This window comes from Macaca thibetana, chromosome 14 (assembly GCF_024542745.1).
Source record: "Macaca thibetana thibetana isolate TM-01 chromosome 14, ASM2454274v1, whole genome shotgun sequence".
NCBI classification, from domain to species: Eukaryota; Metazoa; Chordata; class Mammalia; order Primates; family Cercopithecidae; genus Macaca; species Macaca thibetana.
Window position 1 is genome coordinate 52,691,229 of NC_065591.1, and position 19,871 is coordinate 52,711,099.

General features: G+C 44.4%; 1 protein-coding gene across 8 annotated transcripts in view; it reads right to left on the reverse strand.

Annotated features, from left to right (window-relative positions):
* Positions 1-19,871, reverse strand: part of TEAD1 (TEA domain transcription factor 1) — a 270,999-nt gene that overhangs the window by 178,921 nt on the left and 72,207 nt on the right. For all 8 annotated transcript variants that reach the window (XM_050757431.1, XM_050757428.1, XM_050757427.1 and 5 more), the window contains one exon: positions 1,323-1,578. In XM_050757431.1, the coding sequence (XP_050613388.1) occupies positions 1,323-1,479 (157 nt within the window). In that variant the 5' untranslated portion in view covers positions 1,480-1,578. The remainder of the gene's footprint in view (positions 1-1,322; positions 1,579-19,871) is intronic.

Below are 19,871 nucleotides of genomic sequence, written 5' to 3' on the forward strand. Positions count from 1 at the left end.
TGGGAACATAAAACAAATGCTGAAGGCTTGGGTCTCCTCCTCCCCTGTGTGTGACAGGCTGAGACTCCAATGCTGCAGAAAGCAAAATTTTCCTTGTTTCCATTACATCATCCAAGTTGGAGAGGAGGAGGGCAGGGTGGGGGCACAGCTGGTGGCAGCTGCACCACCATCTGCTTTCTCCTTAGCAGTGTGTGCTGGTTGAAGCCACAGTCTCTTACAGCTCCTGACAGAGGAAGTACAGTATTAAAGGTACAACACCCCATTATGAAAAAGACTTCAAATTGTTTAGAAATAATCACTCCCATGATAAGTTAACAACTTCAGGTAGACTACTGAGCCAGTTCTCTTTGAGTTTAGGTTATTTGTGTTTGCATCTTTTTAGACTCAGCTACAGTGTAAACTCTGTCAACTCAACGTGCTCAATTAGACAATCAGAATGTTCAAGCAGCCACACCTGCCATCTGCTTCCCAAAAGGTAAGCAGCCAAAAAGTACAGGTCTGCAGCTGGAAGCATTTATGGAAGGAAGTTAGGGGGTGCCCAAACCCAGCAGGCAAGACCCAGACCGGCAGGTGGATCCTTACTGCCGCCCCTGGCATCCCGAGCCAACTAGTCAACAGGTCTCTCTCTCCTGAGCACTCTTGGTGTTTCCTTCAGAATGCCCTTCAAGGCAACCCCCAAAGCAGGGGAGATGGTGAGAGTGACAGGGGTGCTAATGCCTTGCCTGATCATTCAACTGTAAACTGGCAGCAAAGCAGCAAATTGGTGGTTCAGAGGCTGATCAAGCCCATGCACATGCTTTCTCTGGCCTGTACAGAGTTGCTTTAAAAAAAATGCTGGCTTTTTAAAAAGAGTAGACTTCATATAAGCATCTAGAGGGCTGGCTCTTCTTCAAGGAGGCTGGAGGGCAATCAAAGGATTCGGCAGCACCAGGCCCCCATTCCTAGTGGCATCAGTTATCTAGAGGTAAGCGGCAGTGCTTCCTTGCGATCTGGTCTGCGTTCCAAAGACCTCCTCCCCACCATCTGGTGTCTGTACATGCCACTGCAACTATTTATGCTCCTGCCTGGACCCCTAGAGCTTCTGACGTAATGCTGCTACACATGTAGAAGAAGAAGAAAAGCCCAGGGGGTGATTTCCCAAAGGTCCTTTATTGACTCTCCTTTTTCGTTGAGGGTTAGTCCTTTTGGATGACCCACTAAAATTCTACAAATATCATTCAACCCCATACAATGAATGGCTCTTGCTGGAAGACCAGCTACAATCTATCCCCTACCACAACAGCAGGTTGTAGTATTTCAAAGGAGTGTTCCAGGCCACTTACCATACATTTTGCCTTCGTCTGATAAGATGATTTTTCTCCTCCCACATGGCGGATAGATAGCCAGGGCCTCCTGAAAGCTTTGCTCAATGTCAGGGCTCCAGACCCCTTCTGCATCATTGTCAATTGGCTTATCTGCAGAGTCACTCATCCTTTCCATGTTTTCGGCAGGGCTCTCGCTGCCGCTCCAGCTGCTGGGCTCAATTTTGGCGGTGGGATTTTCCAAGCCGAAGCCTGGAGCCTTTTCAAGAAAATAAACCTAGAAGAGAAAACAAAAAACAGTGTAAGGATGTGGTAACCACAAACATAATGCTCTTGCTAGCTCTAGTGCAAGTTCTTCAGTCACCAGCTTTTTTTATTTCATTTTATTATTTCAGTCGTTTTGGGGGTACAGGTAGTTTTGTGTTACATGGTTAAGTTCTTTAGTGGTGATTTCTGAGATTTTGGTTCAGTCACCAGCTTTGCTTGGAGAACTCCTAGTGGAGAATACGGAATTTTGAGATCCAAGTGGCTTTATTATCTAAGTATCATGTTAAGCACCCACACGGAAATGCAACAGTGGGCAGAAGCTGGATAATCTTCACAGTCAAGAGGAAATTTATATGGAAGAATAGTACTCACTCGGAGTTCCAAGTTTGCAGTGATTCATACAAAAACCATTTACTGAGTGCCCACTATCTACCAGGGGCACTATGCTAAATGATCATCAAATCTCCAAAGCAGAACAAGTTATTTATAAGAAAATAAAGTTTTTAAAATGTCCACTTCACCATGGCAACTGGCATTATAACTTGGAAACTGTTAGTTTCACTATCCCAATATGAGATCATCAAGATACAAGATGGTGGCAGGATCAAGGAGGGAAAGAGGAAGATTATTTTGGTATCACACATACTCATTCTACCGAGACAGCAACGCCGACTGATCTGGACCTATGTCATTTATCTCTGAGGCTTTTACCTTGTAGAATCAGGCCACTTTGCCTCTCTCAGCTCCTAGACTGTAACCTTGAAGCAGGGACCAAGCTGTCCCCAGTCCTGACTTCCCTGCAACATCTATCACAAGTGCCTAGCACATCTATGGAAATATTCTCTATTGACATGGAGCACTCCCTGTCGTAGCCTATGCTGAACTCCTGATCACATGAAAACTGTGGGGGAGTATTTCATTTTTTTTTCTGTAGCACTGAAGATTATAGTACCAAAAAGAAAACCTCCCAAAGATCTATTCCCCTCAAAGTATGCATATAACCTATGGTCATAAAGGGATAAGCTTTCCAAACAAATGTCAAACTGGCATAACACCAATGTGAAAATGATCTAATCCAGTGCTCCCTACTGTCTGGCACACTAACATATCAATATTCCTTTGTTGAAAAGGCACAGGATCATTCATTGAAAGGCCTTCCAAAATTGGGGGAGAAAGGCTTGATCGAAAAGAGGAGGCCGAGGGCCTGAGTAGGGAGGGCTTCATGTGGCCACAGTTCCCCCCGTTCTCACCCCATCAAGTCCAGGCAGTATTACATACGGACACCCAGGAGGGAAGCAGGTGCTGGTGGTCCCACCTGGCACCAGGGACTGCTCCCTGTTCCAGGGCCGTTCCCTGACAGCAAGCAACCTGTCTTCTTCCCCGCTCTCTCCCAACTGTATCCTGTGCCCCTGTCTTCCCCGACCTGTGTATATCAACAGATGCTAGGTGCAGAAACTCTGAGGCACATGAATATTATACAATTAATGGTATAACTGTAACTAGTGGGCACTTTTGGCTTCTTCCCTTCCAGCTTTGTAGACCTGGTAGCACCTGGATTAAACACACACACACACACACACACACACACACACACACCTGGCAGCACCTGGATTAAACACACACACACACACACACACACACACACACACACACACACAACCCTCTGGTTGTCTGCCTTTAAATGCTGCTACTGAGCCATCATTAAAAGAACTTGCCAGCAAAATATTTACTGCCTCTTACCAATATATGTACATTTACACAGGACTTTCAAAATTGCCAAATGTGAAGGTATAAATTATGCCACAAGAAAGCATTTTGTGACTGACCTCCGGATGAACCTGACGATGCCTACAGTGTGGGCCTTTTGAATTCCAACTATTACCATTTTTGTTAGGATCCAAGAGTCTTATAAAATTCAAACTGAACTACACTCTAGAGTCTGTTCTAGCTCCAAAGTAGTTTATTAAATAAATTATGAGAATAAGAAGGAATTCTTTGAGCAGTGGCTAGCCCACCTTCTTCCTCTCCACCCTACCCGCCAAAAAACAAACAAACAAAAAGACAAAAACAGACCAAAACAACACACACGTACAAAACCACAGGCCAGTCCTTGAGCTCTGGGCAGTTCACAACAGTATGAATTTACTCCAAGGAGCCGCACTTTAAGATAAATAATAGGTATGCCCAGTGCTCAGTCAGGATGGCAGGGAATGGGACCCAGGGGATAGGTGAAGGGACTGAGGGACCTTCAATTGCCTAAAAAGAACATTCTCATATAACTGTAAGCCCCAGAGTCTCCAGACCAAAACACACCAACTACGCCCATTCAGTGCTTGAAGTCCCCTCAAAATCTACTCAACTGGTCACAGTCTACCCTTGAACACCACCAACAGCAGGGAACGCATTACCTTCTCAGTACTACCCCACTTCATACTGACAAGTTGAAATTCTTCCATTTATCAGGCGAAACCCCATCTCCTGGTTAACATCTACACATCCATTCCTTGAGAGGATACCCCATCCTTCGGGGGAGCAAATCTCTCCTAAGACACCCATTTAGGTATGACAGGAGCAGCCCCCAGGATCCTAATTGTCTTCCAGACTAGAAACCATCATCCCTCCGCCCACCACATGAATGCATGTTATGGCCCCCAATAAATGGCACTCAGAGGTGGACTTACTTTCCATTAAACTTCTAAGCTCATGCCCCTCAGAGGTTGCCCCTGAATCCTGACTTTTGTGCAACTGGTGTCAGAGCTAAAAGCAGGAGTTTATATTTACTCCTATTAAATTCTATCATTTTTAGCCTCAGCCCACAGCCCAAAGATGGGAAGATTCTTCTGATTCATAACTGCACACTTAGTGTCCTAAGACACTAAACAATCTCTGAAGAGCTGTCTGTCACATGGGAAGGATGTAGATCCACTGTGGGGAAGTTCCAAAGAACATTCTGACTCAACATAAGAAAAAAATTTCTGCTACTTGAACTGCTCCACAAGGGGCAGGCTGTTCTAGCTGACAGGCAGCAGGGTCTTGCAGACAACATCTTCTCATTACTTCTGTAGGTATGAATCACAAGTTCCCGGTTATTTGGGGGAATGCAGTATTAACTAGCATTAATTGATCTATCTACTTAGTAAGTACAGCCAGTTTTAAATGCTCACATATTTTTATTCATTTACTGCAAAGGAAAAGACCCTCTGTGTCCAGGTCTTGCAATTTTTGGTCAACTAGAGTTCAGCAGGATGGAATTACCTAATCTAGCAATGGGCCAGGACACAGCCCCAGAAACTACCAGATACACAATCCACAGAGTTATACATGCCTTTGGTTTTACAACCCCATAGTAAGATGAAGACTTTACATATGGGCAGAGAATTTCCTATCACAACACTGCGGCTGGCTGAGAAAAGCTCCCCATACTGGGTACCAAAATAACTACTCTGGCACTCCATCTCTCAGGTTCCTTCCAGTCCAGTCCAAACTCCACCTTATCCTGGAAACTGGCCTTGTATCTACAGACTCTGAGAGTATCAACCACACTTTAGGAGAACCCTAAAAACGTGTGGAATTGCCTAACTGCCATGCAATCTACCTCGATTCTCAATCTATAGCAATAAGCAACTGATTATAATCAACATTAAAATCTAAACGAGTGAATTATGCACACAATGTCTGTACCTGCAGAGCTGATATCTTTACCTCCCCATACATATAAATCCTTTAAGTGAAGGAGTCAGCTTTCACTAAATTCAGTAAATAAAGAACACAGTGTTGGGGCAAGAGGTGGGAGAGGAAGGGAAGGGAGTTTATGAAGACTCCAACAGATCTGGGTTCCAAACCTACTCGCTCTCAAGCCACGGAGCTTAAACTACCGCAATTACTGTTGCGGCCAACCTAATAACTCTGTCAGAAGCTCAGGTTTTCATTTGTTAAATACAGATAACAAAATCCATCCCAATACAGAAAAATGATTAAGGGATGGAGGGACTCTATTCCACAGGGTTGCCATAAAGATAGTAAGATCATGAGTGAAGGCGCTCTGTCATCTGTAAAACCATGAACAGACATTCGCTTATGTCCAAGTCCATCCTCTCTAGACAATGTTGTGTACCTTGTGATGGATGGTGAAGAAAGAGCTTCCTCTAACGGTTCACTTTGGGAAATTGATTTACAAAGGATCTCTTCTTCAAGGTCTTCAAATGACTGCATAGAAAATGTAAATTGGTAACAACACCTTTATTTCTAACACTCTTCTAAATCTGAATTTATTCACGGGTTCAACAGCTTTCAGATTCTTACGGGCAGTGTGGTTCAGGGTAGTAACCCTTTCCACAGAATGCCTTCAAGGAAAGAGAAGAGAAAAGTCTTGTTTGTTGGAAATTTTTTTTTTTTTTTTTGAGATGGAGTCTCACTCTATTGCCCAGGCTGGAGTGCAGTGGCACAATCTCAGCTCACTGCAACCTCCTCCTCCTGGGTTCAAGCACTTCTCCTGCCTCAGCCTCCCAAGTAGCTGGGATTACAGGTGTGCACCACCGCGCTCAGCTAATTTTTGTCTTTTTTAGTAGACACAGGGTTTCACCATGTTAGCCAGGCTGGTCTCGAACTCCCGACCTCATGATCCGCCCGCCTCGGACTCCCAAAGTGCTGGGATTACAGGTGTGAGCCACCGCGCCCAGCCGGAAATACTTTTAAAAATATGTAGCCCCCATGTGCCTCAGTTTCCATCATAAACACTTTTCTGAAAGATCCTTTATTCCTTAAATTTTTCCCAAATGCACTCTAATAAACTCCAAAAACAAACTCTTACTACTATCCAAATATCCTGGTAACTGCCACAACAACCACATTCCCTAAATGGGTAATTCCTTCATCATAACCTACTGAGGCTTCAAAAAGAGTAACATGAGTACAGTGGAGATATCACATGTGCATTCAACCAATACACATTTTATTATAAAAGCCTGGGGGATGACCAGGATAAGATGGTCCAATGCAGGTGCTCTGACACCAACTCTATCCAAACAAGCGATGAGATAGGACACAGGAATTTGTTGCTCCCTTGATCTTAATTCCTGTGGGTCTCTCATAATGTCAGTTTCTCACCCATCTTCAGATTACTTAAAGGCTCTTAAGTAAAAGGGTTGATTTTAAGCAATCCTCATAATTAATGAAATGCCACTGAACACAAGGATCACCAAAAAAAAAATCTATATGGCTTGCTTTTGCCAGTGTCTCAATATTCTATGAGGCCACAGGAAAAGAGCTGGGATGAAGTTAGGGCTCTGTCCCCCTGAGTAACCCAGGACCACACAGCACCTGTAGCTCCAGTATGCCTCAGTTTCCACCATTAACCCTGGAGGAAACCAACTTATTCCTTCATCACCATGTGATCCCACAGACTTTACCTATAACAGAACTTGGTAAGCTGGGGCCTGTAATCCCAGCACTTTGGGAGGCTGAGGCGGGTGGAGTCAGGAGTTTGAGACCAGCCTGGTCAACATGGTGAAACCTTGTCTCTATTAAAAAAAACAGCTGGGTGCGGTGGCTCACGCCTATAATCCCAGCATTTTGGGAGGCCAAGGCGGGCAGATCACAAGGTTAGGAGATCAAGACCATCCTGGCTAACGTGATGAAACTCATCTCTACTAAAAACACAAAAACAAAATTAGCCAGGCATGGTGGCAGGCGCTTGTAGTCCCAGCTACTCGGGAGGCCAAGGTAGGAGAATGGCGTGAACCCAGGAGGTGGAGCTCGCAGTGAGCTGAGATTGCGCCACTGCACTCCAGCCTGGGCACAAAGCGAGGCTTCATCACAAAAAAAAAAAAGTTAAAAAAAAAAAAAAAAACTTAGTGAGTCAGTTTGTCATTGCTCCTCCCACTTGCACCCCAGTGTCCCTCCCTGAGGGCCGAGACTATATAACATTTACAGTGTCCCTAGCGCCAGTATCATACCTGACATATAAATAGTCAATGAAAGAAAGAATGAACCTCCGGGCGCGGCAGTTCACACCTGTAATCCCTAGCACTTTGGGAGGCCGAAGTGGGCAGATCACCTGAGGTCAGGAGTTCAAGACCAGCCTGGCCAACACAGTGAAACTCCGTCTCTACTAAAAATACAAAAATTAGTCAGGCATGGTGGCAGGCGCCTGTAATCCCAGTTACTTGGGAGGCTGAGGCAGGAGATTCGCTTGAACTCGGGAGGCAGAGATAGCAGTGAACCGAGATCGGGCCACTGCCCTCTAGCCTGAGTGACAGAGCAAGACTCTGAATCAAAAAAAAAAAAAGAAAGAAAAGAGGAGAGGGGAAGAGAGGGAGAGGGAGAGGGAGAGGGAGAGGAAGAGGAAAGAAAAAAGAAAAGAGGAAAAGAAAAGAAAAGAAAAGAAAAGAAAAGAAAAGAAAAGGAAAAGAAAAGAAAACGCAAAGCAACAACCAGACGACACAAATATTCTTTGATAACAACATGACTGAGTGTATCACCCAAAGTTTCCACAAGAAAAGGAAGTGTTTCAGCTACTTTCACATTCCTGACTCTGGCCAAGGTTCCAACGAGTAGTAAGAGACCCAGAGGAAATCGCCAAATTAGGAGGACACAAGGAGACAGACTTTAAGCCAGGCACAGTGTAAACAACGAAGAGTTGGCTGGCTGATCCAATTTCTTAATCACAATTATTGGCAACTAATAGTCCTTCTGTGTTAGAGGGACAAGTAAGATTTGGGTCCTTTAAGAGGTAATCTTTTATCATGAGCAAATCTCATTTTGAGGAGAATGGTAATTTTTGAGATAATATATAATTTTGCCTTCTCCATTTCTCTTTCCCTTTTGATGACTGGAGAAGAAAATTACCAAAAGGTGACAGCTACAGGGAAAGAGATAAGGGAGGCAGAGTGGCCAGGGTGTAAAAACCAGAAGCCAGGGAGGTGGCCAAGGAAGAAATTCGAAAAGGTGACAAATGGTAAAGCAAATCTGAGTGAGCAGGAGAGCAAAGGGCAGCACCCAGACAGTGGTAACGGGATGAGCACTAAGAGAAAAGATTTCTCACAGCGCAGGAGGAGAGAGAAGTCAGTACAAGTGAGGACCACTTCAGGGTTTCTAGAAAGAGAATCACATGGTTGGAATATTTATAGTGGACAACTCAACCAAACATTTGATGGTCCGAAGGTCACTGTAATCTTAGTCAACGTCCAAATTTCTCTCATAGGAGAAAAGCTGCCCTCCAACAAAAAGACTGGGGGGAAAAATGATGCTTTACTTCCAAAGTGAACTGGTACCTCAAATCCAAGTTTAGCCTTCTCCCAGAACTAGGTATCAGGCACAATGCCAGCAGTTTCTGCCTGGAGGATCTTATTTAATTGCTGCACTTCCCCCTTCAGTATTATCCCCACTTTGTGAGGTTCAGAGACCTAAATCAATTGTCCGAAGTCCTATGCTTCACAGAGATTGAATCTAGGAGTAATTTTCCAGACAGAATGCACATTCTGTGGGAATATCAGACACACTGTACCCTCACTAGACAGCAGGATGTAGGCAGTGCTGAATTCTTAGCTCTGTCCGTGAGTGACATCATCAAGGACAGTCTAATTAATTCCTAATGAATAGTGATGATCCTGACTCACCGCTCTGGGCAGCTGAGAGGAATGTCAGACACTAATAATGGTTAATTGCTTTTGCATATGTAAAGTGGGTTGTGTTATTATTTTCCTACCATTTAAGACACTAGCCAACCTTGCTAACAAGTGGCCTGAGGAAAATATAGGTGAAGATCGGCAGCCTGGATTTTGTAGGCAACCACAAAAGAGACGGAAGCACAGAAAGTATGTCATTGTCGCAGACAGGGCAGAATTCTCAGGGAATGGGAATGCTGATGCTGAGAATTGAGGCAACATCTGCCACGACGACAGTAGCAGCCAGTGAGCCTTGGTGCCAACGCCAACAGGTTCCCTCTAATTTCAGCAGGGAGGAGTGGATAATTACTCCTTCTCGTTTTCAAAAATCACTTCCGTGTCAACAGAATCCCATCAACAAGCCAATATCTCTTCACCAAGCCCCAATGCTGAGCATCCCATTAGAGGACTTAGCATTACCCTCCTGAGAATCCCTGATTAATTCTCCGCTCCATCAGCCCTAAGTACTTGCCCAGGTGACAGCTCAAGAAAAGCTCTGATTGATTTCATGCTATGCAGCTCTGATGGGACCACTCTGCATTACCAGCCTTTAGGGTAATCGCCCACCCCATCCCCTTAATGAATCTGTTAGCCATTGAGAACAGAAATCCTGCCCCTTCCTTTCTCCCGTCACTACCACCAGTCAAGCTGATCATTGTTGTTCTTCATCAGCAGACTCCTTCAAAAGGACAAGGCCACAGCCCCAATTTCAGGCAGTCTATCCTATCTGACCATTCCAAAGCAAAGACCTGATACGAAGACAGTGCATGCGCAAAGTGAGCGTGAGCCAGAGGACATGACTCGGAGCCCAAGTCGCTCTCACCCTGGGAACTGGACAACTTAACCTCGGGAAACACATTTCAAACCCAGAAACAGAAGCTTCTTTCCTGTTTTAAGAGAGCAAACATCCCATCTGTTAGCAGTAAGGAGCTGTCAGTATTTCAAAAGGAAAACTCGTAAGCCTTTTCCCAGGAGTAACAGTCAAAAAAAAACCTTAAGAATAACTCCCCAATTCCAGTACGCCTGCAGAGTGAACATACACTTGGGGTAGACTAACCAACCATAAAGCTTACTAAAAATAAAGAAAACACCAGGAAAACAATACTCCTTAGCCACTAACCTATGGATCACATCACTTTCTCAGTCGGTAACATTCACCATCCGATTATTATAGCTCAGTATTTTAAATGACAATGAGCATAAAGTAAAAATCAAAAGCAGAAGTAAAAAGACATCAGCATACAAGATAAAATATAAGTATATACACCATTTCAAGAAGTTCCCTCAGCTGCATGACTGATGGAATGCCTAGAAATGGGTCCTATGCCATTAGAAATGGCTCCCTAAGAGGCAAGTCTATGGGTAAATGCCTGGGGAGTCATCCCTGCTTACTAAAGGCCAGGCAAGACTCACCCAATGTTACACAGTCTGTTGACAGCCAACTTAAATGGTATGTTGGCACTGGCCTCACTCCAAGTCCCAGCAGCAACCGGCCCAGATGTGACCCCCCTGGCTGATTCAGAATTCTAATTGTGCCGCATCAGAAATGGCCCTCCCTACTTTGCATGCAAAAATAGTCCAGGGCCTTCTCCACCAGCTTCTATGACTTTGGATGCTTCTCTCATTCTGACCATGCCCTATCTATCCTAAATTATTGAGACAGGCATTCTGGGGGTTGGGAAGAGAAGCAATAGGGAAATCCACACTTCACTCCTGATTGAGTCATAAGCCAATCAACAAGGAAAATCTGAATCAAGATGGCATTTTAAAGAGCTGAACTGCGAAGGCCAAGCCCTGCTCTGGTCCTTCAACCACAGCTCCTGACATTCCATGCTCTCAAGATCTAATGGATCCAAGTGGATCTCATCAGCACTCACATCAGGATCCAAAATCTAGGCTCTAACATGCCCAAAAGGAAAAAACTCTTTCCTGTCAACCTAAGAAACCAAAACCACAATTCATCACATTGTTTTCCTTCCCATCCTCTAGACTATCAGAAATCAGGCTGTCACTTTCTCTTGTGTGGGTGTCAGATCTGGTCTATCTGCCTTTACCCATTTCTAATGGATTTGAGCATACAGATCCTCATAGCGTACCCAAATCATACATGGATATTTCTAAGTCCCAAAACATGATCATAAAACTCCTCTGGGGCAGAGGCAGAGCGTGTGTGACCTCTACAACCTAGGACAGTGTCAAATAACATTTGGATGCTGGATAAAAGTGAGACAGCATAAAACAACAAATAAAACGAACCTGCTTGAATAAATGCAGCTCTTGTGCAATCCTGAAGAACAAAACCAAAGTTGAATAACTTAAACTGCCCAATACGAAACCTCAATGCAAAGCTTAGTCATTAATAGTATAGTACTGGCACAAAAATAAAGAAAATAACCCAAGGGTTCAGAATACAGAGTCTAGAAACAAACTCATACACATATGTTCATTTGATTTGTAACAAAAGTGACACTGCATTACCCTGAGTAAAGAAATTTTTTTCCCAATAAATGAGCAAGGTTGATTGATATCCATACAAAAAAAAATTAAAATTGACATCACCACACACAATAGTCTACAATCCATCTGAAATAGACTTTAGATCTGAAAGTAAAAAACCAATAAAGAATTTAGAAGAAAACTTAGCAGATTACCTACAGGGCCATAAAGCAGTCGAGGATCACTTTAAAGGAACACAAAAGCACTAATCAGGAGGGAAAAACATGATAAACTGGACCATATCACAACTCAGAACTCGCTTTCTTGAAAGAACCATTAAGAAAATCAAAGCACGCCACAAAGTAGATACTTGCAATACATTTATTCAACAGAGACTCATATCCTTCATCCTACAGGAACTCCAAAAAATAAGAAATCAGACAACCCAATAGAAAAAAAAGGAAAAAGCTAATGTTACGAAACCTAAGCAAATGGCCCATAAACATAAAGCAATGTAATACGTCTATCCAGCCACTAGAAGAGCTAAAATAAAGAGACTAATACTAACGGTTTTCAAGGATATGGAGTAAATGGAACTCTCAAAGAACTGGTGAGAGCGTAAATTGGTACAATCATTCTGGAAAATTCTTTGGTAATATCTACATACCAAAACTGATTATATGCATACCTTCTGACTCAGCAATGCCAAATCCCAGGTACAGATGCTAAAGAAATGCATGCTTATGTTCACCAAAAGATGGGTATAGGAATGTTTATATTTTCATTGTTTGTAACAGTCAGAACAGAAACAGCCACATTTTTATTAACAATAGGACATATAAACTATAGCATAATCAGGCTGGGCGCTGTGGAATACATCTGCAATCCCAGCATTTTGGGAAGCCGAGGCGGGCGGGTTGCTTGAGCACAGGAGTTGAGAGCAGCCTGGGCAACATAGTGAGACCCCATCTCTACAATAAAAATACAAAAAATTAGCTGGGTGTTGGTGGCACATGCCTGTAGTCCCAGCTACCCCAGAGGCTGAAGTAGGAGGATCACCTGAGCCCAGGCAGTCAAGCTGCAGTGAGCTGTGATCACACCACTGCACTCTGGCCTGGGAGAGACACACCTTGTCTTAAAAAAAACAAAAAACTGTAGCATATTCATAAAATAGAACCGTATACAGCTGCACTGTCCAACGCAGTAGGCACTAGACACATTTGTGAATTTAAATGTAAATTAATAAGATTAAAAATTCAGTTGTCCAGTCATACTACCCGTATCTCACGAGCTCAATATTTACAAGTGGCTAATGGCTACTGTGTCATATACAGCACAGCCAAAAATCATTTCACAGCCACAGAAAGTTCTATGGGACAGCAATGAGAATATAAATAAATGACAACTACAAGTAACAACATGGGTGAATTGTACCAATGCAATATTGAGGAAAAAAAATAGATACAAACAAATATATACTACACTGTCTCCCTCCATTCATACCAAATTCAAACACTAACAAAATTCAGCTATGTTATTAGAAGTCAGGGTAGTAACCACCCTTTAGGGTGGGGAGTACTGACTGGAAGGCAGCATGGGGAGGCTTAGGAGGTTCTCGCCATGTTAGTGCAGATCGCAGATCAATGGCTCTGGATGTCAATACATTCAAATGGAAAAACACAAGGGACTCAATATTGGTGATGTGTGTGCCCTTTTCTGTAAGTTAGACTTCAATAAAAATTATTTTAAAAAGTAAAATAAAGAAATGAAAAAACCAAACTGCCCTGTTTCAGGGCCTTTCTGATTCCACAGTTACTTTAGAGAAAGATTATTCCAGGAGCCCTGAAAACATTTGCTTTTATTGAATTATGCTTTGATGTGCTGCCATCAGCATATGAAGGGTTATTAGAAGAAACAGCCTATGGGATTTGTCTCTAGATTGACTGCAAGGATGTGGAAGATGCTGCTCATCATGTCACACAGACTGATCTTTACAAAGATCCCAAAGGAAAGTTCTAAGGAAACAAAACGCAATGTGTTTTTTAGCTCGTGGTCAAGCCATTGGCCTTTCCTTTACTCACTAGCCGCCAAAGTGCACTGAGCCGCACTGAGCCACACTGGCAGGCCCCTTGGAGAGCGCTCAGAGGTGGTTTTGGTCAGCAAGTTTGGTTTCATTCCTAAGTCCACTTTCAGTCTTCACCTCTATCCTCTTCTTTTTCTCCCTTCTTTCTCCCACCTTCTATTTATGCTATTTTACAGTCTTGCATACTGCCTTAAAACGATTCTGAAACATGATGGAAAAACACGTTTTTCATAAACATGAAAGGGAAAGTTTCTGTTTTCTAATTATCTGTTTTAATTTAATGTGGTAAAGCATTTACTGAAAGCCCCTCCCACCTCCGTCTCCTCACCCATATGTGCCAAGCACTGGATATGGAGATAAAGATACCACATTCCCTGTCCTCAACAAGCACCCTCTCTGGCAGGGAGACAAATAAGTACATATACCTGCAAGACTTCAAGCCCCTCCACTGGGAAGCCTGACCTGACCTTTCCCCACTCCTCTGTGTTCCTACAGGTAGCACCTTTGCCAGCCAGTACAAATGAACTGAACTCACTCACCGTATAGGAATGATGTGTCTCTCACCTTAGAGGGCTTGTGAGATCTTTAAGGGTTAGGCCTGTGCCTTTTGTCGTTTTTCTTTTTTTTTTTTTTTTTTGGAGTCAGGTTGGGAGTACATACAGTGGCATAATCACAGCTCACTGCAGCCTCAGCCTCCAGGGCTCAAGCCATCCTCCTGCCTCAGCCTCGCAAGTAGTTGAGATTACAGGCACATGCTACCATGCCCAGCTAATTATTTTGGTTTTTTGTAAAGACGGGGCCTCACTATGTTGCCCAGGCTCATTTCAAACTCCGGGCCTCAAGCGATTCTCCTGCCTCAGCTTCCCAAAGTGCTGGGACTACACACGTGGACCACCTCACCCAGCCTAGTCATTTTTCTATGTTTGGCATTCAGCAGAATGCCTAGCACATGGCAACTGCTCCCCAAAAAAGAAGACTGAATGGTTGCCGGAAATAGTGAGTCAATGGGTGAACACATGAATGAACAGGTGAATAAATATGTCACCTGATGCAATGGAGGAATCAACAGACTGCTGTTGGAGGAGTTTATTCTGTCTCTCGGATCAATGAATTTCTCAGGGGGTGGCATTTACGCTGGTCTGAAAGGCTGAACCGGACTCATAGGCCAAGTATTAGTGGAGGAGATGTGGGGAAGAGAGAGCCAAGCGAGAAAGTAGAAAGGCTAGAGCAGAGGCTGAAAATGTAAGCTGAGCCAATCACAGGGGGCCTCACAGGCCATGACGGAAGGTGGACTGTTTCATACAAAAAGCAGGAAAACACCAGAAACACCAGGAGTGTGTGAGCAACTCCTGAAGATGTACATGTGTGTATATCTGTCTACTTGGGAAGATAAAGGGTGAAGAACAGAGAATGTTATGTATCTGGAATCAGCATTTTTAAATCAAAAGTATTTTCAGTATGGTCCAAGGCCAGAACAGTTCTCTAGATAAACTGAAATATTACAATGTGACGTCTCCCTTAAGTGTTCCAAGTTTATAAAGGTGTGTTTGTTTAAACAACCCAGAGCCATGGGATTAACTCTGCTCAGTACCTGATCACTCAGCCCGTCTAATGAATGTTCATCAGACTTTGTCTTCAAGCACTCAACATACTCCCCTCGTCCCTAAAGAGAGGCTGTGAGCTGACAGCAGGGTCACACTCAAGCCCAGCATGGGAACCAGGCTGCTCGCTTACACAGAGACACACGTCTGCATTTGGCCAATGTGCAAACACCAACTAATGCCGACACGAGCTAATGCATGAATTTAACCCAAAATACGCAACACTGCTGGCTCACAAATGTCAACTGGGTCCCCAATGATCAACCAACACAAGCAAGTCCCCACCCTTCAAACGAGAAATACAATCTGCCATTTAATGATGACATAGTGATGGCGCAGCTGCAAAACAGGTCTCACATTGAGAGATGCAAATACAGGGGCCAATTAAAGCCCCACCCGCACCCCATCCCAATCCTCAAAATGTAAACCTGGTCCTTGTTTTACATCCAGTTCAAGTTCAGCAAGAGAAAGAATCTTGGCACTTTAGTTGAAGACTGGCTGAGGCAGGATAAGTGAGTAACTACTGTCCCCCCCTCAGACAGGCCACTCATTCAAATGAACAAATATTACTGGAGCACCTGCTGTGGGCACACCACCAGCTCTGAGCTGTTCACAAGCACTGCAAGGGCATTCAGTGGGGGCAAGATGCCCAGCCCAACAGAGGTGCGGACAGAAAGTCTGACGCACTCACGTCTGACATCAGGCCTGCCTTCTCCTGCCTTCACTTCCCCATGGCTCAGGGTGCTGTGAGCCCTCTCCAGTCAGCAGTCTCCTCCCGCTCCCCTCTGACAAACCCCAGCAAATGAGTCCGCTGAATTCAGTAAAATATGCAAAGGCCACAACTTCATTCAATCCACATTTTCTAAGGCTCCCCAGCACACATGCACAGTTTCTTTAGGGAAAAAGGTGGGCGGGGTGTCCAGTGGGGGAGGGGGAGTATTATATTTCCTTCCAAGACTACATCCTTCTACAGATTCTATTAACCCTGGCAGAGGAACAAGATGAGCTCTCAGCCCCTTAGATTTAATTAAAATGTAATCCATTTCCGATTACACCTACAAATGGCCACTAAAGCCTTCCTTCCCAGGGAGACTTCCAGGTGCAGATTCCCTCTCAGTCCAACTGCCTAATGGTGACTTTAGGTAGGGGATGTGACTTCAGAGGCCAAAAGTCCCCCACAGGCAAAGCAAACCAGTGCAAATCCTCATACACACACACACACACACACACACAGTTCTGGCACACTGGGCCCTGACACCTTCAACGTCACATTGCTGATTAAGGATCTATCTGTAAAAGTCCCCATGAAAATCCAAAAGAACTCCCAAGTCCTGGGAGAAATAACCCAATCCCACAGCCTCCTCTCAGAGATGATGTTTCTCAGGTAAACTGGCTGGAGCAGCACCCAAAGGGAGGGCCATTATCCTAGGTTCCCCTCCTCCCCTCCTGATCTAAATGATCACCAAGAACGTCCACTTGACCCCCAGTCCCCCAGCCTCTCCCGGATCCCCTCTGCTCCTCTCTACCCCACTAACTTTGCTCCTGTCTCAAGGAAAGGACCGCACCATTTCTGCCTCAGCACTCTGCCAGAGCTGAGCTGTCCCCCACCTCCCCACACTCTCACCACTGCCAACAACCTGGTCTCCAAGCCTGGTTATACAGGATGACATAGGTGGCTTCTTAAACATAGAGATTCCCAGCTTTATGCCAGAAATACTGAATCAGAATCCCAGGAGACACATTTTTAGCAAGTCTCTCCTATGCTATCCTGCACTCAGAAAGGTTTTCCTAAAATGCAAATAGGACTTTTATCATATACTCACTTGAAGTCATTCAGCAGATCCCCACTCACTCAGGACTCAACTGCATTATGAGACCCCTGGCCTTTCATACCTGTTCTCAGCCTCCTCCTCCAGCCACCCATCCAGGACCCCAACATTCTAGCTACACGTGCACTCCAAGATGCTCGGACACAGCCGACCACCTACTCCACTCCTTCCGGTGCCTGGGGCTCTCCCAATACCTGACAGATTGTTGGAGCTCACCCAATACCTGACAGATTGTTGGAGCTCACAAAACTTTTGCTAATAATATCCTTGGTAGGTACCTCTAAGAATTGCAGGGATTAGACCAGGCACGGTGGCTCACGCCCCCCAGCACTTTGGGAGGCAGAGGTGGGTGGATCACCTGAGGTCAGTAGTTCGAGACCAGCCTGGCCAATATGGTGAAACTTCATCACTACTAAGAATACAAAAATTAGCCGGGCGTGGTGGCAGGCACCTGTAGTCCCAGCTACTTGGGAGGCTGAAGCAGGAGAATCACTTGAACCCAGGAGGTGGAGGTTGCAGTGAGCCAAGATCGTGCCACTGCACTCCAGCCTGGGCAACAGAGCAAGACTATGTCTCAAAAAAAAAAAAAAAAAAGAGAATTGCAGGGATCACCTTGGACATCTGGAGAATCCATATGGCAGAGTAGTTATATATACTAATATATACTAATAGGCCAGGCGTGGTGGCTCACGCCTGTAATAAGGTGGAGTTGCAATGAGCCAAGATTGTGCCACTGCACTCCAGCCTGGATGACACAGCGAGACTCTGTCTCAAAAAATAAAAAAAAAATTTTAATTAAAAAATAATAATTAATAATTACTGCTTATATATCCACCTTCTTCCCTGCTATACTGCAAATTTTCAAAGGCAGGTACTATTTCCCATTCAATTCTGTACCCCACTCCAGCCCCCTAGCCCAGCTCAACAAATAACCATTTGCTTTATTTTAACCTAAAATGTTAATACAATTTTGATGATTCTTAAGAAATTCATCCTTTTTTTTTTTTTTTTTTTTTTTTTTTTTTTTTTTTTTTTTGAGATGGAGTCTCGCTCTGTCGCCCAGGCTGGAGTGCAGTGGCCGGATCTCAGCTCACTGCAAGCTCCGCCTCCCGGGTTCATGCCATTCTCCTGCCTCAGCCTCCCGAGTAGCTGGGACTACAGGCGCCCGCACCTCGCCCGGCTAGTTTTTTGTATTTTTTAGTAGAGACGAGGTTTCACCGTGTTAGCCAGGATGGTCTTGATCTTGTGACCTCGTGATCCGCCCATCTCGGCCTCCCAAAGTGCTGGGATTACAGGCTTGAGCCACCGCGCCCGGCCAGAAATTCATCCTTGTCTAAGGAATTACAAGGACGGCCTCAGGCATACCTTAGACTAGAACCACAGAGTGAGATAAAAGAGATTCACTGGCCTCAAAATCTTCCTCAGGTTTCCAAACACCCTGACTACCTGGTCTGTAGCCTCAACGACCAACTCCACCTTGCTTTAACCTCAGGCAGGGCCTGCTACCTGCTGAGCCCCACAATCTGAGGTCTTCACTGGTGACCCTCCAGCCCCCTGGTCTGTGGCATCCCGGCCCCTGCTGCAGCCTGCCCGCAGCCCTCAGCCCAGCCTGCTTCAGCAGCAGCTCATCCTGGGAGAATGCAGCCTGGCTCTCAGCCAGCTCACCTCCCACAGGGGCCAGGGGGCTGCCCTGGGCCCAAAGTGTCAGGTTACCACAAAAATAACAGTGGGCCTGCCTAAGCCACGCATGCGGGCCAAGTGTAGGAGGGAAGTGTCCCAGAGGTGAGAAAGAGAAGCTCAGGAGAAGAAAAAAAAGGAAGACCTTTGAACATGTGTCAAAGAGGACTTGGTTTTTAAGAAATGACCATTAAATTCATAACTACACTCAATATCGCCATTACAGCCTCTTCAGTAACTCATTTAGTAACTGATCAAGGTAACATATTTATATTATGCTTAACTCTGAATGTGTTTTTAAACATATTATTTTAGGACAAGACGGGGATGAAGTTTTCTTTAGTTTGCTTATTTAATACCATTTATAAAAGTCAGATTTGGGTCAATGAAGGTTTAAACAAGTATTCCCACTCAACAAATTCCTAATATTACTCAGCTTTAATTTTCTCAAAACTAAATCCAAACATGTCGAAGCTAATTAGGTTTATTGTAGAAGAGGTAGGACTTCAAGGGGAGGGAAAAGGCTATTAAAAAGCATTTATTCATTATTTTTTCTTCTTCCCTAAAATGAAATCAAAGTTCACTCCCGTGCTACTCTCGTGCAAGAATGCTGCTAGCTTGATGTGGTCTGGCCCAGCCTGGATATTTCAAATAAAGTTAACTTCAATCACTGTAGGGAGTTAGAAGGGTATTGATTCTCCATCCATTGTTCTTTCATCTTGGTTTACTCCACACACAATGTCTCTTTAATTTGCTCCTAGCAACTGTTTTATGAGTGGGTGGGTATAGGCCCAGCTACAAGAAAAGATGCACTTCTTTAAGTCAGGCAGGTAAGCCTCAAGACCAGGCTATCCACTGGGTGGAATGGGTTTCCCATTGTAATCCCGTACGTGCAAAAGAAGCTATGAATGCCTTGGCAGGAGAAGACAGAGCCAACTCTAATAGGCACATTTAGATTCCCAACCTGAAGGTGGTGAAAGGTAGACGGACAAAAAAATTCTAAGCGGAAAAAT